We start from the raw sequence: 26,522 nt of genomic DNA, 5'->3' as shown, positions 1-26,522 counted from the left end.
TTCATTTTCCTTATATCATGATTGAAAGAGTGCTGTCACTTTCTACAATTTTTTTTAAGAGTTATTGCCCAAATTGACAGATATTATGATCTTCTAATGATGAATTTTATTTCCAAGATCTCACACCCACTATATCATATATATGCTGTGTCACATATAAGTTCAGAATCTAAGTGTTCATTCTTTGTCCACTATTAAAAAATCAACAAATGAGGCTGTAACAAGCTGAGCCTCCAAATCATTTTATTTTCTTTGCATTTTGTCTAGCTACACTGCTGTGTTAGAATACAAAGGTTTGTATTTTTTTCATTACCACCCTGACAATGTTGCTAGAAAATTTAGAAAGCTTTTTTATGTTGTATACCAGGTCATATAAACTCATGTCATCATTTTGTGTCTATCATCACTTATTTAGAAACAAAATAGAATATAAATTCTATTCTTCTGTATAGTAATACATAGCTACTTTGATGTACATTTTGTATATCATGTCTCAGAGTGGATCATTAATCAAATCAAATAACCTACAAGGAGTTTTGCCCCTTGAAATGTTAATTTTTGCTTTTTTGTTTGTGTATATTGTGACCTTCAAAAGATATATAATCAGTGTAATTAGAAAAATGATCTGAAGGATGGGATCTAATTTAGGTTACAGACCACCAATTCAACCAATGAGCATTTGGAACGTATGCAAAAATAGTCCTACGCAGAAATTACCTCTGTTACTCATAGTGCTGTGAAAAAAGTTCTCATCTTATTTAAAAAATTGAAACAGTTTCTGAAAGGAAAAACATTTCTGTACATTTTATAGGTGCATTTTGCTTCTTGTGATGTGAAGCCTAATCTCCATAATGATTTTTAAATATACCCCTATCTTGTGAAAACACTGGGATTTCCCATGCTATTTATAGACCCTTCACTTCTGGTGACCAGTACTGCACTGCAAGTCTGCTAACCCCACATGCCATTCTGAGGATTGTGAGCTGACATATGTAGAATCATGCTGATATATAGTCCTCTGCAGGTTAAAGTTAAGGTAAAGTCCAGAGAAGCCATTGAATATTGTGAAATTAGCATAGAAGCCTATGGGAAGTGGAATTAGTTATTTTTAGCCTTTATCTTAAATTTCAGCCCAATCAGACTACCTGAATAGGAATTATGTCCCCTAACAGTTGACTATTGCAAGTTTTAGAAACTATGCAAAAGAAAATTATACCATTATCTTAATGTCACAATCTTTACTCCAGCACAGATTCAACAAAATCACACCACCTATGTAGGAGTTGTCATTGGAAGGTAAATGTTTGCCATTTTTGTTGAAATACTATAGAATTGAAAATCATATAAAAGAAATATAAAGTGTAAAATAATTTTTTTTTCTCAATATAACAATTAATGAGCTAAAAATGAATTTCCTATGATAGAGTAATTCCCCTTTATATAAGGATTTGTTTCAGTTTAAGGCAGGTATCTCAAAAATGATATAAAAGATAAAACTTGAATGTGAATTGAAAATGTTATGAATTTTACAACCTGCAAGTTTTAACACTAGACTTAATGTATAACTGTGTGAAATTTAATTATTGTACAGTTATTAATATGATAACTTAATCATGTCACTATTTAGTATTTTTTGTTTTCCTCCAGAAAAGATAAAGCCAGGTAAGGGATTCAGGCTTTCTTGAGCCTCTGGTTTAGTAATCTGCATTTGTAATATATTGGTATTGAGTTGTCATTGTTGGTGTCATCCACATACTCATAATATGTTTGTTAAAAGATTTTGAGTAAGATTTTATGGGTCTGCAAATTTCTCTATCGTTGCATCACAATTTTGTATATTATTACATGAAAAATTGAAATCATAATATTTTATACGAGTGTCTGTAAATTACCTGTCTGTTCACATTTTGCTTGAACCTTTCGTGAATTGTTTCTTTTGATTGATGTGAGCTCCCTCAATATTTCTTTAAAATAAATTTGAATTTTTATTTATAAGACATTATTTCTAAGAAATGGGATATTTTTCTATGATTTGCAATATAACTTAAAAACAATACTTGCTACATTGTTCATGATATATTGATGAAGTGCTTATTTTACTTGATTTGGGCTCTTGTTTGATATTGTAAATTTCTGATTTTATGTTTTAGCATAATTTAACTTTATTGATATAAAAGAGGGGTTTATATTATATCTACTATAACTATATAGTGCTATAGCACCTATTTTCATGAAACTTTGGAAAGTCATTTATTGCTATTGATGTAAGCTCCCTTTCAGTTGTCTTATTATATGTTTTCAATTTACTGTATTCATCACATTGTTTTTCCTATACTTGCACAATACCTTGAAAAATTCCAGTAATTTTCATGAAACTTAGATGATTTATTCATTTCTATTGATGTAAGCTCCTTTTTAAAATTAACATATTAAAATTTCACATTTTTGAGACTTTTTTTTATCCCAAAGTTCGGCTAAGTTATATTTTTTAGATATTACTGAAAAATATTTCCACTGATTGCCATGAAATTGTGACTTGTTAATTTCCTTATATTGATAACCTTCAGGAACAACATTTAGAGGTCATCCATCTATTTGTCTCTTCTGGTAAGGCTTATTGCTAGTAAGTTATTTGACCACTTCCTTTCCAGTCACAGTCATATCCTTTGTCAAACATTTAATCACAATCAAAATTCAAAGTTGTTTCAAGCTCAAATGTTTGCCCCATTTGTTAAAGTTTCAAGGTCAGGAGTATCTAGGTGCTCAATATTATATCTTATGATTTTCATTAAATTCCTAGTAAAGGCTGATAAGCTTTCCAAAATGAAAGTTAGTCATTTTACATGTATATCTGGCCAAAACAACCTACTCCCATAGGGGATGGAAATTACTGATCTGTATGATATTTGACAAAACTACCTGCTCCTGTAGGGGATGGATAATACTAATCTGTATGATATTCAACTTATGTTCCTTACCCCCCCCCCCCCAACCCACTTCCATTAAAAAATCATAGTCCTTTTATGTATAGAATTTCCAACACTGTATGTCTAAAATTGTTTAGAATTTCCCTGGATACAGTAAAAAATAAGCACAAAGTATTAAACCTCAGTCTCTTTTATGCCTGGTATCAATGCTGTGTCATTCTTATCAATAATTGCCCTCAATGTTCAGTATTTCAGACACCAATGCTGTGTCATACTAATCAATACTTGCCCTCAGTGTTCAGTATTTCAGGCACCAATGTTGTGTCATGCCCTCAGTGTTCAGTATTTCAGGCACAAATGCTGTGTCACGCCCTTAGTGTTCAGTATTTCAGACACCAATGCTTTGTCATGCTAATCAATATTTGCCCTCAATGTTCAGTATTTCAAGCACCAATGCTGTGTCATGCCAATCAATACTTCCCTTCAGTGTTCAATTTCGTATTGAGCTGTACTTATGGCAAAATATTTCTTTAATATCATATTGAAAAATAATTGATTTTATGTTATGTATTTAGGGCTTTGAAGACTGCATTGTCCTTGATAGCATGCTAGACAAATACAATGATAATTTTGGTAAGAAATTAAATGAGGATATTAGCTTGGTTATACCTATCTCTGCTTCAGTTCACTACCCATTACAAATAATTTTCTAACATTCAGTTATCTCAATAACTTTTTAGTGCTTTAAGAATCTGGGTCAGTGCACCCTGAATCTTGTTTGCCCTTGTACCTGTTCACCCGATTACTTTTCACTCTGAGTCCATTTGCCCTGTATCACTTGTTGCCCTATATAGTGTATGATTTAAGTCATTTACATCTGTGGCAACCAGAAAGATATTTTTGTTGTTACAAATAACTTTATAACACAGTGATTCAGTAGCTGTATATGCAAAAATATTTAAAGTATGTTGTCTAAAAATAAATTCTAAGAAAGACAACATTAAGAAACTAATCACCTAATTTCTACAAGTACATGTACAAATCATACCAATTATAATACATTGTAGATGATTGTGTGTCATTTAGTTTTGTTTAATGATTTGTTTATATAAACACACCAGCAGTAATTGATTACCCACAGCAGATTATCTCCAAGACATCAATGTGCGTTAATTCATGTTGTGTCAAAATAATTATGAAATAACATCATGATTTTAAAATATATGTAATTCAATGGCACCAGGGACTCTGTGTAACACTCCCTCACAGGTGGATCCAAGGGGGGCTTCTCTTATGGATTTACAAAATTTATGAAAATAGCAAATTTTTGTGTGTAAATGCATGCATTACAATATATTTATCAAGGATTTTATTTGTGGACCCCCTGTGCCCCCCCCTAAAGTGATTCTCTGGATCAGCGATTGCCCATACTAGCACCTGTAACTTTTTATGCAGCAACCAATGTTTTTTTTTTCAAAATTGTGTAACCATTTTCAATATTGTCTTCATTTCCTTTTCTTCAATTTTATCAAGTAAACAAAATCTTTTTAAAATATGTATATATGTATAGGGCAAACAGACTCCAAGGGTGAATTGTCCCAGGGCGAATGAACCTGGTACACTGCTTTAATTAGATACAAATGTACATTGATGTGTAAATTGTAATACATTTTAGTACAAAATCACAATTAAAAAACAGAATGATATAATTCGAAGGTATTTCTCAACAGGTTTTGATAATTTTTTCTTACAGGAAGAAAAATATATAAAATTTCATTGTTTATTTGATATTAAATATTGAAGTTAGTGAGAAAATAATGTCATTTTTTATTTTTAACACTTTTAGATATATCAAAACAAAGAGATTTCAGGGAAATTGGTCAAGAAATAACTTTTAAATATTTTTTTAAATTGTGGTTTTGTTTATAGAAAGTTACATAAATTTCTAAGTTTACCAATACTTTTAAACTTTTTGTTTTTAAATACATTAGAATTACATTATCATGTAGGGAAAGTTAAATTGACATGTATCAAGTACAGAGAATACCATTACTTAAGTTATATTATGTTAGCATATTAAATGTAAGCTGTAGTTGGACATATAAATAAGGGTTAGTCCATCCATGTCAGTTGTAAATACTCTGAAGCCTTGCAACAGAGGACTTGGGCCAATCTTTCCCTGTATTTCAATGCCTGAGATTTAGATACATTATACAAAAGATTTGGTTGATAGCACGGTCTTATAACATTTAAAACAATATGAACTGTCCTTTAATAAGACTTATTTTGTATTGAAATAAAAAGAGATAAACAAATAATGTTAACAAAAAAAACACAGAAGATTAAAATATGCCAGTCAGAATTGATTTTTTAGATTGGCATTAGTTGTGGTCAGAATTGTGGGAAAATGGTCCAGGTCCTTTGGTTACACTAAAAGTTATTGTCATGAATCTCTTGATCAAAATCTACGATATCCAGCTGATATTGTTGGAGTTTTTTTTTTCCCTTGGAAATTTAAATTTCTTTAAAATTTGTTTGTAAGTGCAGTGACACCTACATCTGTTAACAAATTTGGATAAAATTTATACCAAATTTTAGAATGATAAATCTCTTTGAGAAGTTTGGGCAGGAGACATGGAACACTGTTCTTTTATTTGATTTATATTTAGCAAATAATTCATGACACTGAGGGTCATATGGCAATATATGGATTGGTTGGTTATACCAAAAATATTATGTGGACCAAAGCAAAGCTAACATTTATAAATTCTGTAAAAACTTCTTAAAAGAGCTTTTACTTTAGTAAATTTTAACATTAAATTTTAGGACTTGCATTGAAGGCCTACACAGACCATAGGAATCCTGATGCAATTGCAATATGTGACTTGGCAATGTATAACTATGTAGAGGTAAGATACCAATATAATGCCCTGTCCTCTGATACAGTGTATTTGGTGATTTATACTGATACAAACAGGCGAGGTGTCAGTATAATGCCCTGTCCTCTGATACAGTGTATTTGGTGATATCTTCCAATACAAACAGGTGAAGTATCAGTATAATACCCTGTCCTCTGATACAGTGTATTTGGTGATTTATACTGATACAAACAGGTACAATACCATTATAATGCCCTGTCCTTTGATACAGTGTATTTGGTGATATATACTGATGCAAACAGGTACAATACCATTATAATCCCCTGGTATGATGTATTTGGTGATATATACTGATACAAACAGGTACAATACCGTTATAATCCCCTGGTATGATGTATTTGGTGATTTTGCTTTTTTATACCAATGCTGAGGTACTTGAACAATACTGATACAGTGTATTTGGTAATTAGGCAATATATATTTATATGCAATAAGATAACAATAAAATGCCCTCCCCTCTTAATAAGAAGAAGTAATGTTATTATACCTCATGCTTTAAAAGTGAAGTTGTAAATTTTTAGGGTGTCCATCCTTTGGTCCAAACTTCCTTCTTTTGCCTAAACATAGGGGTACACATCTCTAATCTGTTTCTCCTCCTCTATTCAATGAAATTTTCATGGTATCTTTATTTAATATTCCAATTGTGCTTGTCCAATTTTGATCCGAATCAGTATGGAGGTTTTTCTTAGGAAACAATGGATTTTTTTTACATTTATGAAATATTGAAAATTGTAGTACATCTTATCCATTACTCCTCCTACACCACTGAATGTAACTCAATGAAACTTTCACTGAGTTTCTCATAGCAAAGCATGAACTTCGCAAGTTTTAAATGTTGGAACATGGTGTTCCTATCTGTTTGTTATTCATTAAACCTACTACACCACTGAATGGAATTTAATGAAATTTTTACAGAATCGTAATCAAATATTGTTGAGGTGCATGTTATGAAATGGGGAGTTGGGGTATTAACTGAGTGAGCTTTTCTCACAATTTTTCTAGGTCAGAGGTCAATATGTATACAAATATCTAAAAATCTATATATCTACATATTCTAAAACCAATTCATGTTCTAGTTATTGTTGTAGTGTTTTACAAATAAAACTAGAAAACCTGTGATAAATGCCCCACTCCCCACTCCCCATAGCCATTTACTTAATTTATACCCCACAACCCAAAGCCATCACCACTTAATTGATATCCCATTCCCCATAGCCATTTACTGAATTGATACCCCACTCCCCATGGCTATTTGAAAACATTCATCTTTTGACCACTGGCCTTGAAAATCAATTGTGTTTGAGATCTTGAAAAGAACTACATATGTACCTAATTTGATCAAACACACTGCAGAATGCTGATTCTAGAGTATCCACAGAAAATGATATTGATTCTTCACTTGATTGATTGTACCCAATATTTATGAATGCTTAAGGACTGCACAAATTAACATTTATTATATAAAAATCTTTAATAGAAGTCACACATCTTCAATAATGAATAAATATTATATGAAATTCCATTCAAATCCATTCAGTGGTGTAGGATGAGTTGCAGATAGAGAAAGGTACCCTCTATTCATTAATGGCAAAGTGTGTTTGCTAGGGAACCCGCCCCCACTTAACCCAGCCCTTAAAAAAGACATTCAGATCAATATGTGAAAGAAGAGGTGTACATCTTCAATATTTAATTAATAATCTATGAAAGTTTCATTAAATTTTATACAGTGATGTAGGAGGAGTAGTGATAAAAAAGGGTACCCTCTGTGTAACGGTAGTACAGATGGAAGGACAGACACCCCTGTCACTGTAATCCCCCCCCCCCACTTTGCAAGTGGAATGCACAAAAATAGTTATAAAGATTTATAATCTTCGTTTCAGATGCGGAAATCTGTAAACTCAAAGATGTTTCTACTGAGAAAGAAGGTTGACAACTTATTACACTGGTTATTTCCTAACACATGGGTGCCACTTTATACTATGGTTTGTATTATTTCTGTATTCCAATGATTATGTCTAAGTACTATTTTTCGTGGTTTTCTGTCAACTGTGAAAATAGCGAAAATTGGTACTCTGCAAAAATTAATAAGATTAGTTTTCAGTATTTTTGTTTTTGTTTTTATACACCTATCATTGCAAAGATGGGTCATATTATGGTACACAAATGTTTGTGTGTGTGTCCATCTCTCTGTATTAACATGACTCACTGTAATGTGAGAAAACCGTTATTCAATTAACTTCAGTCCTTACACATTATTATACCCACTGCAACGAAGTTGCGAAGGGTATAATGTTTTTTACACGTCCGTCAGTCCATCTTTAGTTTTCCGTACTTTTTTTCTAAACGCTTGCAGATATTGACATGAATTTTGGTATGTGAGTTCACCATCATAAGTTACAGGTCAAGTTTAACTTTCGTTTCGCTCTGATGATTTTTACAAAATTACAGGCCTGAACTTAGCAAAATTCACAGAAATAACAGTTGTCTGGACTTTTTTTCTAAAAGTTTGCAGATATTGACATGAATTTTAGTATAGAAAGTCACCATGATAAGTTACAGGACAAGTTTGTAGTTGATTCCACTCCAAAGGTTTTTACCGATATTACGGGCATTGAACTAGCTTAGTTCAAAGAAGTAACCGTTTTTCAGACTTTTTTTTCTAAACGCTTGCAGATTATGCCATGATTTTTGGTATATAAGTTCACCGTGATAAGTTACAGGTCATGTGTATGTGATGTTCTGCTACGATATTTACTTTGGATTATCTAAAACTCAGAGAAATCAGTGGAGTTTGAAACTTCCATTCTGAATAATAGAATTTAGTTAGTAGATAAAGGTCTAAAGCCTAAAAACATTCTTATTATTCATGTATGATATTGGTGTTATTGCTGTAGCTGTATGATATAGGTGTTATTGCTGTAGCTGTATGATATAGGTGTTATTGCTGTACATGTATGATATAGGTGTTATTGCTGTACATGTATGATATAGGTGTTACTGCTGTAGCTGTATGATATAGGTGTTATTGCTGTACATGTATGATATAGGTGTTATTGCTGTACATGTATGATATAGGTGTTATTGCTGTAGCTGTATGATATAGGTGTTATTGCTGTACATGTATGATATAGGTGTTATTGCTGTAGCTGTATGATATAGGTGTTATTGCTGTACATGTATGATATAGGTGTTATTGCTGTACATGTATGATATAGGTGTTATTGCTGTACATGTATGATATAGGTGTTACTGCTGTAGCTGTATGATATAGGTGTTATTGCTGTACATGTATGATATAGGTGTTATTGCTGTACATGTATGATATTGGTGTTATTGCTGTAGCTGTATGATATAGGTGTTATTGCTGTAGCTGTATGATAATAGGTGTTATTGCTGTACATGTATGATATAGGTGTTATTGCTGTACATGTATGATATAGGTGTTATTGCTGTACATGTATGATATAGGTGTTATTGCTGTACATGTATGATATTGGTGTTATTGCTGTAGCTGTATGATATAGGTGTTATTGCTGTAGCTGTATGATAATAGGTGTTATTGCTGTACATGTATGATATAGGTGTTATTGCTGTACATGTATGATATAGGTGTTATTGGTGTACATGTATGATACAGGTGTTATTGCTGTAGCTGTATGATATAGGTGTTATTGCTGTACATGTATGATACAGGTGTTACTGCTGTAGCTGTATGATATTGGTGTTACTGCTGTAGCTGTATGATATAGGTGTTATTGCTGTAGCTGTATGATACAGGTGTTATTGCTGTAGCTGTATGATACAGGTGTTATTGCTGTAGCTGTATGATATTGGTGTTATTGCTGTAGCTGTATGATATAGGTGTTATTGCTGTAGCTGTATGATATAGGTGTTATTGCTGTAGCTGTATGATACAGGTGTTATTGCTGTAGCTGTATGATATTGGTGTTATTGCTGTAGCTGTATGATATAGGTGTTATTGCTGTAGCTGTATGATACAGGTGTTATTGCTGTAGCTGTATGATATTGGTGTTACTGCTGTAGCTGTATGATACAGGTGTTATTGCTGTAGCTGTATGATATTGGTGTTACTGCTGTACATGTATGATACAGGTGTTATTGCTGTAGCTGTATGATATAGGTGTTATTGCTGTAGCTGTATGATACAGGTGTTATTGCTGTAGCTGTATGATATAGGTGTTATTGCTGTAGCTGTATGATACAGGTGTTATTGCTGTAGCTGTATGATATTGGTGTTATTGCTGTAGCTGTATGATATAGGTGTTATTGCTGTAGCTGTATGATACAGGTGTTATTGCTGTAGCTGTATGATATTGGTGTTACTGCTGTACATGTATGATACAGGTGTTATTGCTGTAGCTGTATGATATAGGTGTTATTGCTGTAGCTGTATGATACAGGTGTTACTGCTGTAGCTGTATGATATAGGTGTTATTGCTGTACATGTATGATACAGGTGTTATTGCTGTAGCTGTATGATATAGGTGTTATTGCTGTAGCTGTATGATACAGGTGTTACTGCTGTAGCTGTATGATATAGGTGTTATTGCTGTAGCTGTATGATATAGGTGTTATTGCTGTAGCTGTATGATACAGGTGTTACTGCTGTAGCTGTATGATACAGGTGTTATTGCTGTAGCTGTATGATATAGGTGTTATTGCTGTCAAACTCTCAGATGTTAAGATTTTCATTTTCTGTTCTATATCTCTGTCAAAAGAAGTTTGAAGGCTGTGTTTGTGCTTCCAGTTTTTAGTGGGGTTCGAGGTGCACATTTGCTTTTGTTATTTTGTATGTATTATTTTAGTTACTTTATGTTCCTTGTAGAGTATGTCTGTTTTCCATGTTTGGTCATTGTCCCTGGATTACTTTCTTTTGATTTCCACTAGAACCTTGGTTCCCTTGATTACTCTTTAAAACTTGCTCAAACTTTTCAGAGTTCCAACTCTCCACTTCTATAAGGCAAACCTTTTTATTGGCTTATACCTCAGAGACGACTGATGATGTTGTAAGACAAGACCAAAGTTTTATGAAAAGTTGGTCTCACTAACCACTTTTAACGTTTCTATTATTTTACATGTGAAAAAAGTGATTTTTTTCCAAGTTTCACTGTTAATTATCAGAACAAATCACATCTCAAAGTTGCATACCATTGTGAAGCAAATTGGAAAAGAAGTCTTTTAAATCATTATACTAATGGTATATAGAAGATATACTGTATTGTAGAAGTTTTTCACAAAATTTACTGGAATAAGTAATACTGAAAATCCACATTGTTATCTTTTCTGCTAACTGACAGCATGGGGGCAAATTACTTACACATGTAAACAATATTCGTACACTTTTGTAGTACCGTAAATTAAAAATATGATATGATTCTCAGCTTTATTTTGACTACTTATAATCAACATGTACACAGATTATGCACTTACAGTGCATACATTTAGATTCAGTGTGTTTTTTGTACTACATTGTATTTAGTGGGGTGTCCACTTGACCCAGAAGTGGTTAGTAAGACCTTCCTTATAGGAGTCATTGCCTTCTATGTCAACAGTTACAATTTTTACACTTTTATACTTTTAATTCAGACCTGATTCCATTTAGCGAAAAGTTGTAAATGAGTATAATGTGTAGAAATTCATTCAACAGTGACAAAATCATTTAACCCATAGTACAGGAGTTATTGCCCTTTGTATGTCAAAAACATAGGTAATTTTTGAAGAATCATTATACATGTAGCTACACTGTTTTTAGTTTTGATCAAATATTAATATCAAGCCATTACAAAGCTGTATTTTTAAATGTAGACATATGGGACACTGGTGAGCAATTCAGGCTTCTTTGAGCCTCTTGTGTTAAATATTAACATGTGACTCCAGAATGGCCTCATCAGTGATGAATAATATCTAAAATTTTGTAGGTTTCTTTTTCACGTGAAAGATATCATTTGTGTATAGCAAAAAGAAAATGGCAAGACAAGGTATGTATGACCAAAGCTTTCTAATAGAAGGAAAGAAAGTCATTGGGGGACAATGCAAGGAAATGAAGTCACAGAAAAATGTCACAGATGGGGAAAATATTCAACACATTTGAGGTATAAAGGATTGTTATTGTTTAGTATTATCAGGGTTTTTTTTTGCAATTGCTATTAAAAATAATTGACTTGATTTTTGGTTCATTGACAAAAAATGCTTTTGTTATGAACAATATACCAGTACCATAGGGTTCAAATAGCAGGGTTTTTTTTATAAATATTTCAAGACTTGTTAGATTTAGACCATTTCTGACTGGGATAAAAGTGTTGAGCAAAATGAAATCTATCCATGGCAATTTTTGGTGAAATATACTGTCAACACATGCTGGAGTTAATGCCCTTTTTACCATTTTTTCATTATTTCCATGTTATTTTTTTCTAAAATCCTTCTCCTCTGAAACTATTTACCTGTTTGAAACAAATGTATGAATGTATCCTACAGGTGTTGGGTTTTCGATCTGTTGGTAAACTTGGCCACTGTAACTTAAAATATACCCAAGGGGTCAAACAGCAGTTTTTGCAAATATCTCAAAAACCATTTAGGTTAAGAAAGGGTTATCAATGGACCCAGGATTCAAATAGTAATCAGAAGTATATAGTCTAATGACGACATGGAAAAAAGTATATAATCTGAAGACTAGACAGTCTGGCACTGTACAAAAAATGCACATACATGTAGTTGAAGCAAGCTCTAGCATGACTAATGAGTTGAAATATGAAACTCTATATGCTGAAGGGATTTTGTCATATTGATATATGAAGGGAAAGTTGAGAATACGGAATGAGAAGTCATCTTGTTTGACGTAATAGTTTGGTCATGAATTTTCCCTTTCCATCAGTCTCTTAGAATAGGTCTAGATGTTCCTTCTTTTGCCAAATATCAGCTATAAAAAAGCCTCATAGACAATTCTGACATTGGATAGAAGTGTTCACCAAATTGAAATCTATCCACAGCAAAATTTTCTTAAAATGCAGTTGAACTTCTTTGGAGTTATTGCCCTTTTGGACATTGTTTGCTATTTTCATGTTATTATTTCTAAAAAAAAATAAATCAAACTGGGTATGAATGTTCCTCAGTTGGGTAACTGGGGAATTTTGATTTGATTATATACTTCTAAATCCGTGTAACAGATTCTTACATTGGACATACATTTCTTAGGGTGTTGTGTACAGATTGGTGTGGACATTTTTTTATCTTGCCATTGTGTAATGGTATGTCGCTGTCATTTCATAAAATTTAACTATATAACACCAGTAAATGCAAATGGATGTCTGTGATATTGTTCCAAAATAAAGGTCAGACTGGGGTTGATTATCCAATGCAATATTTCAGAAAATGAACTGCCCTTTCCAGGTGAGTAATTCAGATTATGTTTGTTTGTGTTTAATCTATGAGATAAAACTTTCCAGAAATATCTTACAATAACACACTGCTTCCGACTTGCATTGACAAAAGGAACAAACTTCATTTCATGAATATAAAAAATATAAAAAAGTTAATTTGGAAATTAATGCATACATGTTCTTGTTTAAATATACAACATGCAGGGCAGCAAGACTCTAGTTGGTCTTTGATAGTTTATAATTATATTTATTTTCTTTGGTCTGGCTGAATACCAACTAATCAAATAATTGCCAATCTTTCATTTTATAACAAAGCATATGGTCCTGTTGCCCAGTGCAGTTTGATAACAAAACATATGGTCCTGTTGCCCAGTGCAATTTGATAACAAAACATATGGTCCTGTTGCCCAGTGCAGTTTGATAACAAAGCATATGGTCCTGTTGCCCAGTGCAGTTTGATAACAGAATTTATGAAAACCAAAACAACTTTCAGTTTTATGTTTGAATGGGGGATTTTTTTTATACCCTATTACAGTTAACAAAATTTGGGGTATATGTGAATCACCCTATGTGACTGTCCACAACACCTGAACTGCAGATATTTGCCAAACCATAGGAGACTTTGTTACCTTCAATGGGCTTTAATAAAATTTACAACTTTAAAATAGTAAAGTAGAATCTTTCTGTATTATCCATTTTATTAGGATTTTCTTATGACTTTGTTTCCAATTCAGACATTCTCAATTTATTGAACTTGTTCAGTTTACAAAATGATTAAAGAGTTCAAAATGTGTTCACCAAATTAAGAGAGGATGGAAAATGCTGACTTCTAATTAGAACAACTTATTTTGGGTGAATAAAAGAACAAAACATTTACTTCCCTGTTTTCAGTTATATTACTTTATTACCACCAAAACTCTGGATATTGTGCTTTTAAGGAAGATTTATAATAATTGAGTATTTTTCTGTGTTTATATTACAGATTCTCAGTACAAGTCTTCAAGTTGTAGGATTAAGCCTGGTAATTGGCAGTGTACTGTTGGTTAGATATTTGAACCAGTCATCAGATCCTATAAATCTTCATCACAATCTTGCTGGATTTCTTCAAACAATTAAATTTTATTGACAATCAAATTAAGTTTTCATATTGTTGCAATACTTAATACATTTTGTAGACAGAAGGTGTTAGATTAAATAGTCTAGATCATCCTAAAGATTGACTTTAATGTATTTAACTTACCTAAACTAAATATTTTAAGGTAACATATGCAATCACTATTCATCTATTCTCCATCTTTGACGTAATGTTTTTTGTTTTTTAAAACTAAGTTTATGATTTAAAAAAATTGCAGTCATAATGTTGTCTTCATGCTATCTCCGCTGATGTCTGGCATGTGTAGACCATTTGTTTTCCAGACAATAACTTAAATAGAGTGTATGGATCTTTATGAAATTATACGACAAGGTGCCATTCCTTAAAAGGAAGGCTTGGATTGATTTAGGGGTTTTTCAGTTTTCCTTTCCTTGTTGGTCTACCCCGGACTTGACTTTTTATGAGCAACTCGGCGGGTTTTTCTAGAAAAGCAGAGGATGCTTACCCTAGCGGTGCACCTGGTCCATGCTCCCAGTTTTTAGTGGAGTCCTAGTTGCTCATTTGCTTTTGTTACTTTGTATGCATGATTTTAGTTACTTTATGTTCTTTGTTGTGCATGTCTGTTTTCCTTGTCTGGTTGTTGTCCCTGGATTACATTCTTTCGATTACCACTATTACCTTGATTCCTCTGTCAAAAATCTTCTCCTCTGACACTACCTAACCAATTGAAACCAAACCTGGTACAAATGTTCCTAGGGGTATCCTGCATAGAACTGATGTGCCCTTTTTTGACATTTTTTGTTGTTGCTATTTTTAATGTTATTTCTTTCAAAAATCTCCTCGTCTGGCATTATTTGATCAATTAGAACCAAACTTGGTATGAATGTTCCTTGGTGTATCCTGCATAGAACTGTGTTGATTTTTGATTTATCAAAAAACATGGCCACTGTTACTAAAAATAGAACATAGAGAAGTTTTTCGCATATATCTCCAAAACCATTAGGTTTAGCCATTAATTTCATCATTAGCTGAAATGATCCTTATTATTAGGACTACAAAAGTCTTGAGGGATAAAAGTTGTCAGGTGACTCCTTGTTAGAGTTGTTGCTCTTGAAAGGGAAAAAAATTTTTTTTTTTCAGTTTTCAGTCAGTATCTTGAAAACTATGATAGATTAAAAGAAACTTTCAATTGTTGAAATGATCCTTATGATAAGCCCAACCAAAGACTTCTTGAATCAAAATTGTTTTACAACTTCTTATTAATTTTATTGCCTTTGAAAGGCAGAATTCAACCGTTTGAGGGATTCAGGCCACAAATCCAAATATCAGCTTTTTAATTTTTGGTCAGATTTCAAAAAATTCTAATATTGGATTCCTAATGAAAATCCCTGCCTGCAGCTTTCAATCAGATTTCAGATATCTCTTATTTTTTTTCGAGTTATTAGGGGTCAAAGGGGCCACATTCCAAAAAAATCGACTTTGTTTTTTAGTCTGATTTACAAACTTTTTTCATTGGATTTCAAATTTTATGCTATATTGTGTCCAGACCAGTTGTTGTATCTACCATGAATTATAAGTTCCTATGCTTAAGTGTGTCAAAAACTTATATTGTGTACACATTTGCCCCAACTGTTCAGGGTTTGAATACTGTTGTCATATCAATGCTGCACTAAGTGCATTATATATTCTGTCGTCTGTATTTCAACAAGAATTAAATTTCTCTGTGTTCTTTGATACGCCAAATTTATGCTTTTAGATTTTTCAATTTTGGACCATAAAAGGCAAATGTCTGATTTCAACTTTTTGAAAGCCCATATAAATTCTGCATGAGAAACCTATGCTGTAACCAAAATTATCTCACAATTAAAATGTGGATAAGTTACATAGCTTGAATGCAGTGTCCATACATTTTTATAACAAAATGTAAATGGTATAGTAGACACAGAGATGACAAATAGTGGAGAAATGTATCAAAATGTTTATCATTTATGAAGTTGTGGATATAAAAATGAAGATAAAAATCTGTAAATTTTACTCAAATTAAATGTACAGGTCATATGCTTTTAATTCATTGGTCTACAGTTGTTAATCAAATCAAATCTTAATTCTCTAGTTTTTTAAGTACATCAAGGGACTTTGAGGCACCGTGAGTCACAGGATGTAAAATCCAAAGGATCACTCTGTTGAGTCATGTGACATGTGTAGCATCACTCTGTTGAGTCACATGACATGTGTAGCCTCACTCTGGAAAAGTTTTCCTGGCTTGTTTTTCTTTAATATTACATCACTTTTTCTGACCATTTCTCTAACAGTTTTCCTTTCCTCTGAAAAACAAACAGAAGTTTTTTTCATACTTATTGTCTGATATGTCAGGGAGTATACATTGTAATATAATGTCCCTTGGTATACAATATAGACTGAGGCCAAAATAATATATCATTTATTTCCCTCCCCTTTTTATTTAGAGTAACTATAATATATACACAGCATGATACGACCGCACTGGTCAAACCCTGAACAGTTGGAGCAAGTGTGGACACAATATTAGTTTTTGACACACTATGGTATGGGCACTATATTGCACAAAATTTGAAATTCAAGTAAAAATTTTCAATATTAGTGCAAAAATAAAAACTATAAGATATCTTAAATCTGAATAATGAACGCAGGCAGGAATCCAGTAAAAACAAAATTGAAATCGGACCAAAAATTAGTCCATTTTTTTCACCTCTTATAATTCGAAAACTGATTAGATATCTGAAATCTGACTGAAAAACACAGAAAAGATAATGACGAAAGATGATGACAGTTGATAAGTGATGGCAAGAGGTCACATGGCCTTAAGCTCAATATTTACAGATGTGAAATACAGCTTTTAATCATAACTCATCCCTATACAAAATACCAAGTCAATATTCCAAAAGAAAAAAAATGTCTGGACAGTCAACAGACTGACAGAGGGAAACCATAGTCCCCTTTGACTTTTGTCAGTGTATTTGTTTCTTTTAATTGAAAGTTTTTATAATAGACAGATTTAACAATTAATTTTTTTATTGCTTTTTCTAAAAGCCTGTAAGTTTAATGGTATTGATGTCTCCACTAAAGAACCATTGCCTTAGAACTAAGATATCTGATGTTCAGGTGAGCAACACTCCCTAGGGCCTCTAGGAACAAATTCAAATTACATTGAGATTTAAGCCAGGTCTATCAGAAATATATAAAAACAAACCCAATTAAAAATTAATGGTTATGAAACATGAAGTTCATACTTAGTTTCATTACAATTCTGATTGTATGCCTCTTTTGGTCAATAATTATAACCTCCAACTAAACCTTCCTCTTGTGGTAAGAAAACTTGAGTTAACATTTAAAACCTATTGTCAACAGCCCAATACCACTAAAAGACTACAAATGGTTTACACAAAATTTAATATGTATATGTCACAAATCAGGTTCCCTGTGTGTTTTAGGGCACCCAGTGCATGCTAAGAGCCATGTTATATAAGCTTCCCCAGAGTTGTGATCATGGGAGTCATTTCATTATTTAAGAAGGGTACACAAGAAACAACTTGGCTTTTTTTGCCTTAAATAAATAAAGAGCTTCATATAGCGCAGTATGTTGAACTCGGTGTACTTGGGGCAAGTGTGGACACAATATAAATTTTTGACACACTTAAGCATAGGGACTTTCCGTGTACATTTCATTATGGACACAATAACTGGTTTGGAGACGATTAGCACAAAATTTGAAATTCAGTTAAAGGTAAAGAAAGTTCTGCTTTAAGGTCCCTACTCAAATACCTTTGCCTTTATCCCTATAAATAAAACCCTGTAAGAGATATAAATCTGATAGCTTAACCCCTTATAACTTGAAAACCTTTAGAGATATCTGAAATGTGATCAACAGATTTTTATAGGGAATCAAATAAAAAATTCAAAATTGGACCACCCTCCCCCACCCCATAAAAAAAACGTTGATTTTTGGAGCATGCACTTCCTGGTCTTGAACACCATAAGAGATATCTGGAATCTGACTGAAAAATGTACACAGGTTTTCATAAGGGATTCAATTTTTAAAAAATCAAAATTGGACCCCTTTCCCTCCCCAATTTTGGCACCTTGTAACTTGAAAACTATAAAAGATATCTAAATAGATTGAAAAATGCAGGCATAAATTTTCATAACAAATCTAATAAAAAAATTCATTATATTGCAAATGGAGTATAAAAAAATTACCCCTTTTACTCCAAAGTCTACAATGTTTACAAACTTTTTAAAACAATTTCAAAAGGAATATATTGAATAAATAATCAACTTTTTCAATCAATTATAATGATAACACCTGTTTTCCCCTTTTAGCCCTTTATTTTGAAAGAGGGTGGAGCAAAAAAACACTAAAAAATAGAATCCTCCATGTCCCATTGAATGATGTGTTAAAATTTCAAAAAGATCAGATAAGTCTTACTCAAGTTATTGTATACAAACAAGAGTTAACTAACAACAATGACAAGGTGATGCCATCACTTATCCACAAAACTGTTTTGTAGCACACCGAGATTTGTCTGTAAGCACAGAGATTTGTCTGCTTCCAAATACTGATCTATGTGACCAGTCAGTAAACTGATTGGTTGAGAACACAAAACTATATTGTACATGTATGGCACATTGTGATAGCAAAATAATAAGATAATAAGCTTTAATGATAAATTTTACAATGTATATTGATTGTAAAGCATATCTCAAACATATACAAACTGAATATACCTTTAGTATTACACTGTTTTAGTGAATAAGCCAATTGTTTCTGATGATACCTTATAAGGAACTTCTGACATGACTTTAATGTACCTGATAAACAGAAGGAAGCTAGTGTTATACTGACCTCATAACATTATAAATTGTCATTGAAGTGACTGTAAAATCATTAATGTAGAGTGATTGTATAAATTAAAATCCATAACTTTTTCTCATATTTAAAAAAATGCCTACAGAAAAACTGTTAAGGGTAGACGTTCATCCAAAAAATACATCAATAAATATATCACAACATCACAAGTGTAATAATATTTCAAGGTATAATAACTTGTTTGATAAGGTTTTCATTTTTTTGTAGATTTGATTCAAAATTTATGACATTGTGAGCTTTTACACTTTTATACAGAAATAGAGGTAACCACAACTTATCCTAGATTTAATATGAATTCATCACAAATTATCTCCCCTTGACCAGAAAACTACAGCGTGGCACTTTTGATGGATCTACAATTATTTCAATATTTTCATGAAAATAGTGTTCTTAATTATGTGTTATAATGATGGTGTTTTATAACTATCATATATTGTTTACAATATGCAGATGAGATTCTTAGTGACAAGAGTATCCAAGGATTATATCTCAACCATATTCAGTTTTTCAGCACTGTTATGTAGAAAGAAATATCTAAAACATGTGCATTAAAAACCAAACATGTAAACTTTGTTATTACTATTTGTTTACTTCCCTCAAGATGTACTTTCTAAAATTAAGTGCTTCTCGGTCTAAAAATCAGGGAAAATGCGTGTTAGGTGTGGCATGCAGGGATTTAATTGCATTATCCAAGTATGTATACCTTATAACCTCCAGAAATGTACATAAAATGTTTGTAAAGTTTGCCATTTTAAGATTTTAGTTGAAATGCACTATGGAAAAATGATGGGAAAAATTTTCCACACTTTTTCCCTATATAAGCAGTCAAAAAATATCTTAAGTCACAAATGCCTCAGGATAAGTTTTAGTAACTTTTCAGTTGCTTTCTAGATGTAGTGAATACATTAAGGCAAAAAAGACTAAAATGATAAAAATGATGTGCCACCCATCACCTGATTCTTACACAGAATGGTACTTAAATACCTCCTGTATGAACTGTATGAAACATAACATCAAAATCTTTAATCTTTGTAATAAATGTTAAAGTTGCCTGAATCATCAGATGACATCCTCTCTTCACCCGTATGATAATTATACCGGTGTTCAAGTTAAAATGCTTTACTGAAAAGACACATCAAACTCTAAACATAAAGACAAATCAAACAATGAGAACTTTTTATGTCATTTATCACTCATTATTTATATCATTATGACTGCCTTTATCATCTTAGTTTTGCGAAGAAAGGTAGGTATTTAGGAACTAAAAAAACTAAAAACTTGAAATAATTTTGCAAAGGGAAACAGCCATTATATAGCAGTAAATTCTACAAAACATACTGGTAAATATAAACTTGTCAGAGTAAACAATAATGTTGTTAATTGATATGAAACATGTACATGTATGCTTAAACACTCCATGTAAAGGTACTATCATAACTACTGGACGTAATTGTAATCATAAGTCAGGTACTCTACCTGAGAGGGAAGTCATTATACATCCTGTTCCATAGTCACCATGGTGTTTTGTCACAGCTTCTCGTAAACTCATATAAAACTCATATTCTGTAAAACTTGGCCTCTTCCCTTCACAGTTCACCTCACAAACAACATACCTATAAAAGACTTTCATCAACAATATCCATATCATGTACATCATCATCTTATAGACTTATTTGGAAGAGTGCACATAGTCTAACCTCTAACTTGCATTTTGCCATTCCAATACAATATCACTGATACACAAATACAATTCTTTTATGTATATACTATATGTAGATGTAATTGAAAAAAAAACAATGTTGCATTACAATGCTACAAGTCTCTCTGTATTACATTTAACATTTAAGAAGCAAAATCTGTAAATTTATAGTGTACAGTAATCTTAACAATCCATCTCTTTACCACTTGATCACGAATAAATATTTGATAGTGCTGGCATGAAATTTTTAAAAGGACATAGGATGGCTTTGTGAAAACAAGGTTCAATTAATTCACAGTTATTTGAAAATCTCATCTTTTTTGATAAATGAAATAAGTGCAGTTGATAAATTTAAATAACAGATCATGTATAGGAAGATCTTTAAGGAGTTTAGCCATGAACCATGATTGGTAACAGTAGTGAAATAGTTCGGCTATGTTAGGATCACAATTAGTACCCACTGTAATACCAATAACCTGTCTGTGTAGCACATTACCAAATCAAAAAAATTCAAAGCATTGATCATATCTAAATATGTCCAATCGATGTGTTTATCTCATCTTGAATCACTGAAAAATGCATTGTAGTCATTACAAGAAATAAATTGAGAACCAAATTTATCAGAAGAAAATTTGATGTGACAACTTTTCTTTAATAAGTGTATGTGGCAATTTGTATAGTCATAACTATCTACAGAGTCATACAAATCTTTAAATTTGCGAAGTTGATCTAATACCTCAAATGAAGTTTCAACCCTTCAAAAATAGTTACAGTGACTTTCCTACAACCATGAGACTCTTTTATTACCAATCTGCTGAACAATACAAAGGATTGACAAAGCTATTGGGACATTTTAACTGACCAGTTGTTATTGTAAGCTTAGATGAATACTCACCTATGAATCTTTTCATAGCTAGCTCCTAGTTATTTAAATCTGAAGCAGCTACCTAGAGGGGAGTTCAAATTTAATAAATTATATTTTGTTTTGTATTTTGTTGACAAGGTTGAAAACCGTGATTTGGAATAGTATATTAAAGTATTTATTTTATCTTAACTACATTGCACAGAAGTCTTGTATATTATTATAAAAATGAGACCTCAATTAATATTTATTCCTGCCTTCATAAAACTGGAAAAGGCCTACCAAGGTGCCCTTTTAGTGGAAACTATGTGATTCATACTATAGTTAAGGAACAAGTGTTATACAAAATGCAAACAGTTTGAGATTCAGTGAATAATAATTTCTGAAAGAGTGCTATGAGTTTACTTTATTCAATTTTGAGTATGAGTAAGCTTAAAAGTGAATTAAGTGCTTTATTAATTGTGAAGGATTTCCACTGGAATTATGATGTTTCAGATGAACTGCACTGGTTTTCATAGTTTGGGATTAAGTATCATGTTAATAATAATTTTCATTTGTGTTATAGTTTGGGATTTAGTGCATTGAGTTAGATAGAAATTATAATTTGGGATTATAAGTGTAATGATTTTCAATGAAATTTAAGATTTGGAATAAGTGTTATTTACATTGAAACTTCTTTGGATTAAGTGCAGTTCATTGAATTTATAGCTTTGGATTTAAATGCTGTTTTCCTTGAAACTTTTGTGGATTATTAAAGTGCAATGATTTTCATTCAAATGTAATAGTTTGGGATTTAGTGCATTTTTTAAACTGTAGTTTGGGATCTAGTGCAATGATTATTTTTAAATTAAAGATTTGGATTCATTGTTTTTTTTTTTCATTGGAAGTACAGCTTGGGATTACATGCAATGATATACATGTAACTGGAATTTTATAGAGAATATTTCATTGTAATTGTTGTTCTGGATTAAGGGCTATGATTTACAGCTCTGATTTGAGTTTTATGTGAAAAATTATTTTATTGGAATTACACTTATTGCATGAAGTGCATTAAATTTCATCAGAACTATATATACTTTTTGTACATGTATATTTTAAATAATGTGAAAATATGTGCAAGAAATTTATAAGAATCCGAACTATTGTTAAAGTAGATGCTTTGAAGGAGTATATTTCAATGTATATATTTAAAAACCAGTATTCAATGGATTCAGCTCTAAGATGGGAAATTCAAATAAATAGTAGCATAACATTGTAACTTCAAGTTATTGTTCATCCCATGAAAGCGTTACCATTTTACTTTAATTTGCTATTTCATATTTGCTATCCACTTGGGGGCCTGTGGGTTTAAAGCTTTTTTTTTCTTGGAAAAATATACACAATATTCACAACCAATAGTTTTCCACATTAGTACTTTTCCTGTGTTAGCAAGTACAAAAAAATACCAATTTTGTAAAAAAAAAACCACACATTTAATTCCCTCAAAACACATTGTAATATTCACAAGCTGAGAAAATTCCATATGATGTGAAAGTAGTATTGACTGCCTTACACCTGACCTGGGGTAAATTTTCATGGGTGAGTGGCTACCTATTCATCAACTCTTACAATAGCAACTGGTCAATTTAAATGTCCCAATAGCTTTGTCAATCCTTTGTATTGTTCAGCAGATTGGTAACAAAAGAGTGTCATGGTTGTAGGAAAGTCACTGTAACACATTTACTTTCATAACATTACAAGATTTTTAATAAAGTCAGAACAGTCATGTGATTAGTACACAACAAAGCGCTCTTTAGTTACTTCACTCTCTGCGGAATTCATTTAGGAAAGTACATATTCAGATTGTAAAAGACCTTATCTTGATGAGCATTCCAAGACAGGAGATATTGGCTATATATACAACTTGTCAGTGATCACTTCTGTAAATTGTTGTACACTACATTTTTTTGTTTCACACACTTTAAATGCTTAATTTAAGAGCAAGTTCAATACTAGAAAACCATGAATTAACATTGTTTTGGTGAAGATTTTTACTAACAATAAACAACCTTCTTTAATATTTTAACATAGATAGTCACTATGGAAAAATACATAGGATGACACCACAGCAAACTTACTTCACCATTTATTAACGCCTTATATATATTTAATAAATTCAATAATTTGTTATCTGATCTTTCAGATGCATCATTTTCAATTTTTTTCTCAAGAATATATGTATAAAAATTACAAGAAAGCCAGTATATGCAAAAATGCTATGAAAATTTTTAGGTACCTTTATATCTCCCATTAACGAATCAATTTGTCCCCAAAGATATTCTCGGATTCTTTTCCAGTATAAACCTATATTTGTACACCACTGGGTCAAAAAGCCAAGATTTTTTTTACTCAATTGTTAGAGCATCTAAGCCTTCCTGGGATGGCATGTGAGAACAAACTAAATAAATTTAAGACCAATAGTGTACCCCAATGTCTCAGCTTTACAATGGTACCAAGAAAGTTGCGGTGATACTTAGGATTTTGCGGTAAAATGAAAATAATGTACCCCTACCCCACCTAAAAATCGCTTAAATTGACATATTTCTCAATGTCACAACCCCTAGAGTATTAATGCTTCAGTAAAAAACAGCTTATATGGTATTTTCTGTTTAGTACTATCACAATTCATACTTCTGGGGTTCTTTAGATGGTTTTTGGCAATTTTCATAGTCAGAATTTATCAAAAAATGCAAAAAATGGGATTTTCCATTTTCAGCCAAGTCACATAAATTCGACTCCACAAAATTGGCGAACTCTCCTATTTCACAATTAGAATCCCAATTTTCAAAACTTTCTTATTTAATATCCAATTTCGGTTCTGTAAAATGTTTCATTTAGATAAAATATTTCATATTATGTATGTGAATTTATAACTCTTTTACTTGAAAAATAAATTTGTAGTAATGTTTACATGTCAACCTCTATTTTTGTATAAAATGTTAATTAAAATCTTATGTACATATAGTCTAATTACTGAATATTTATTTTTAAATTCCATGGATTAAAGGAATTTTATTTGCAATATTGGGAACCAAAAGAATTTTTCAATTATCTTTAAAAATGAAAAAGTTATGATGATTTAAAGTTGATACCATATGCCACTCAATGGACTTTTTTGCCAACCAAAACCAAATCACAGGTAAGTGATGACATCACGAAGAACTCTCCTATTGTATAATGTCATTTATGAGGAAATATATTCCTCTGCTGAGGAATTTCAAATAATTTTAAATATGTAAATGATTAAAAAGAGCTTCTGGATAGATAATTACCTGTTCTTGAAGCGAACCATATATAAAGTAAAATAAAATAAGAGCTTAATATAATAATAAATTGTTTTGCTAGCAGCAAAAAAAAGACCGAAGATTCAAATCCCGATCTCAGTTCAACACAGTTGTACTTTGTCTGAACAGGGACTTTCTATTAAAAAATAGCTGATCCTCGAGTTTTTTTTAATATTTAATACCATTGAGAATTTGCGCAAATCTTTGTAAAAATGCTTAGATTCTAGTTGTTTAAATTTTTTCTCATATTTAGATAAGATAAACTAAGATTATACGGGATCGTCAGTAACAAATTGTGTTTTCAAAATGTCAGCGCCCATGAATACGAGAAGAAAACAGGATTTGGACATATGTTTTTAATGAACATTTCATGTCGCTAAATTCGATATTTCGACTTCCATCAAATCAATAATAATGTTTAATTGAGGCTAAGGGTATTTTTTATTCGGTTATTCTTTTTGTTTTTTTTTTTAAGTTGTCGGAATGTTTCTCTGATTCCATGTTTTATATTCGTGATTTCATCAGATTAAGATCATTAACAATGAATGCTACTACACTATTTAAAAATTGCGGAACTTTTCGTTACAATCGAAAATTCATCTGTGCAAGACTTAGTGCTACCCTATGCAGGCAAAGTGCTCAAACCAGAAATTTAAGGCAGAATTTTACACAATTTTTCAAACGACATAAAAGTGTAAAGACTTTAAATGATAAAGGTCCAGAAAATCTAAGCAGGAGAACTTATGAAGTGAAGCGTTTGTTCTCTCTGGCCAAGCCAGAAAAAATTAAATTGACAGGTATGTCTAAAGTTCCAAAATATTCCCTCAAATGCATTTGGTGCATCTATAGTCAGGGACTTTATATTACAGTATACACTCCCAAACCTAGTGTACATGTACATTATTGGGTCTGTTTGCCCTAGTAACATGTTTCCCCCTGAGTTTGTTTGGCCAGGGTCCGTTTGCCCTGGTTCTATTCCCCACTAAATATATCTACATAAACGTTTACAGTTTCAAAGGAGCATTGGTTGCTGCATTAAGAAAAATATGGGTGTGACTGCCCATGAATTAGAAATCCTGAATCTATTTTAAATCACTGAAACACTTTTTTTACTAAGTTACATTACTTATGTTGTCAATAAGTTGACAAAAACAAATCATTTAAGTAATTTTTACTCATTATTTTAACACTGCAGGAATTTATATGTTCATTGAACTTACAGGTCTTGTAGATATTCTCATGTGGGTGGTCAATTGTAACATGTTTAATTGAATTAATAACTAATTAAGGGGTTTTTTAACGTCCTTGACTACCCTGTCGGGTCTCATACGGACGGGATTGAATTACTACTCACATGTGATTATAAGAACAAGAAC

General features: G+C 31.8%; 3 protein-coding genes across 5 annotated transcripts in view; 2 read left to right on the top strand and 1 right to left on the bottom strand.

Annotated features, from left to right (window-relative positions):
- Window positions 1-14,477, top strand: part of LOC148623297 (kynurenine 3-monooxygenase-like) — a 58,228-nt gene extending 43,751 nt beyond the window's left edge. The window contains exons 10-16 of one of the 2 annotated variants that reach the window (XM_088565047.1): window positions 268-293; window positions 1,248-1,296; window positions 3,503-3,560; window positions 5,754-5,836; window positions 7,747-7,848; window positions 11,806-11,865; window positions 14,246-14,477. In XM_088565047.1, the coding sequence (XP_088421173.1) occupies window positions 268-293; window positions 1,248-1,296; window positions 3,503-3,560; window positions 5,754-5,836; window positions 7,747-7,848; window positions 11,806-11,865; window positions 14,246-14,389 (522 nt within the window). In that variant the 3' untranslated portion in view covers window positions 14,390-14,477. The remainder of the gene's footprint in view (window positions 1-267; window positions 294-1,247; window positions 1,297-3,502; window positions 3,561-5,753; window positions 5,837-7,746; window positions 7,849-11,805; window positions 11,866-14,245) is intronic. The other variant, XM_088565048.1, reaches the window with a different exon arrangement.
- A 1,894-nt stretch (window positions 14,478-16,371) lies between these two features.
- Window positions 16,372-25,246, bottom strand: LOC148623296 (ribonuclease P/MRP protein subunit POP5-like). Of its 2 annotated transcripts, XM_088565049.1 has the most exons (5): window positions 25,135-25,246; window positions 20,739-20,875; window positions 20,247-20,384; window positions 19,121-19,204; window positions 16,372-16,680 (listed from the first exon to the last, which is right to left on the bottom strand). In XM_088565049.1, exons 1-5 carry the CDS (start codon window positions 25,152-25,154, stop codon window positions 16,577-16,579), a joined length of 483 nt encoding a protein of 160 aa, XP_088421175.1. In that variant the 5' UTR covers window positions 25,155-25,246; the 3' UTR covers window positions 16,372-16,576. The 2 variants fall into 2 exon arrangements, with proteins under 2 accessions (XP_088421175.1, XP_088421176.1); XM_088565050.1 differs by lacking the exon at window positions 20,247-20,384.
- Window positions 25,247-25,430: 184 nt separating this feature from the next.
- LOC148623295 (ATP-binding cassette sub-family B member 10, mitochondrial-like) overlaps window positions 25,431-26,522 on the top strand; it is a 39,643-nt gene continuing 38,551 nt past the window's right edge. Inside the window, exon 1 of the mRNA XM_088565045.1 lies at window positions 25,431-25,943. Within this exon, the coding sequence (XP_088421171.1) occupies window positions 25,646-25,943 (298 nt within the window). The 5' untranslated portion in view covers window positions 25,431-25,645. The remainder of the gene's footprint in view (window positions 25,944-26,522) is intronic.

Source organism: Perna viridis, chromosome 2 (genome assembly GCF_037379345.1).
Source record: "Perna viridis isolate PV_CMFRI_1.1 ecotype Kerala chromosome 2, ASM3737934v1, whole genome shotgun sequence".
Classification (NCBI taxonomy): domain Eukaryota; kingdom Metazoa; phylum Mollusca; class Bivalvia; order Mytilida; family Mytilidae; genus Perna; species Perna viridis.
Note: the sequence above shows the minus strand (reverse complement) of the source record. Positions and strands in the feature narration are given on the sequence as shown.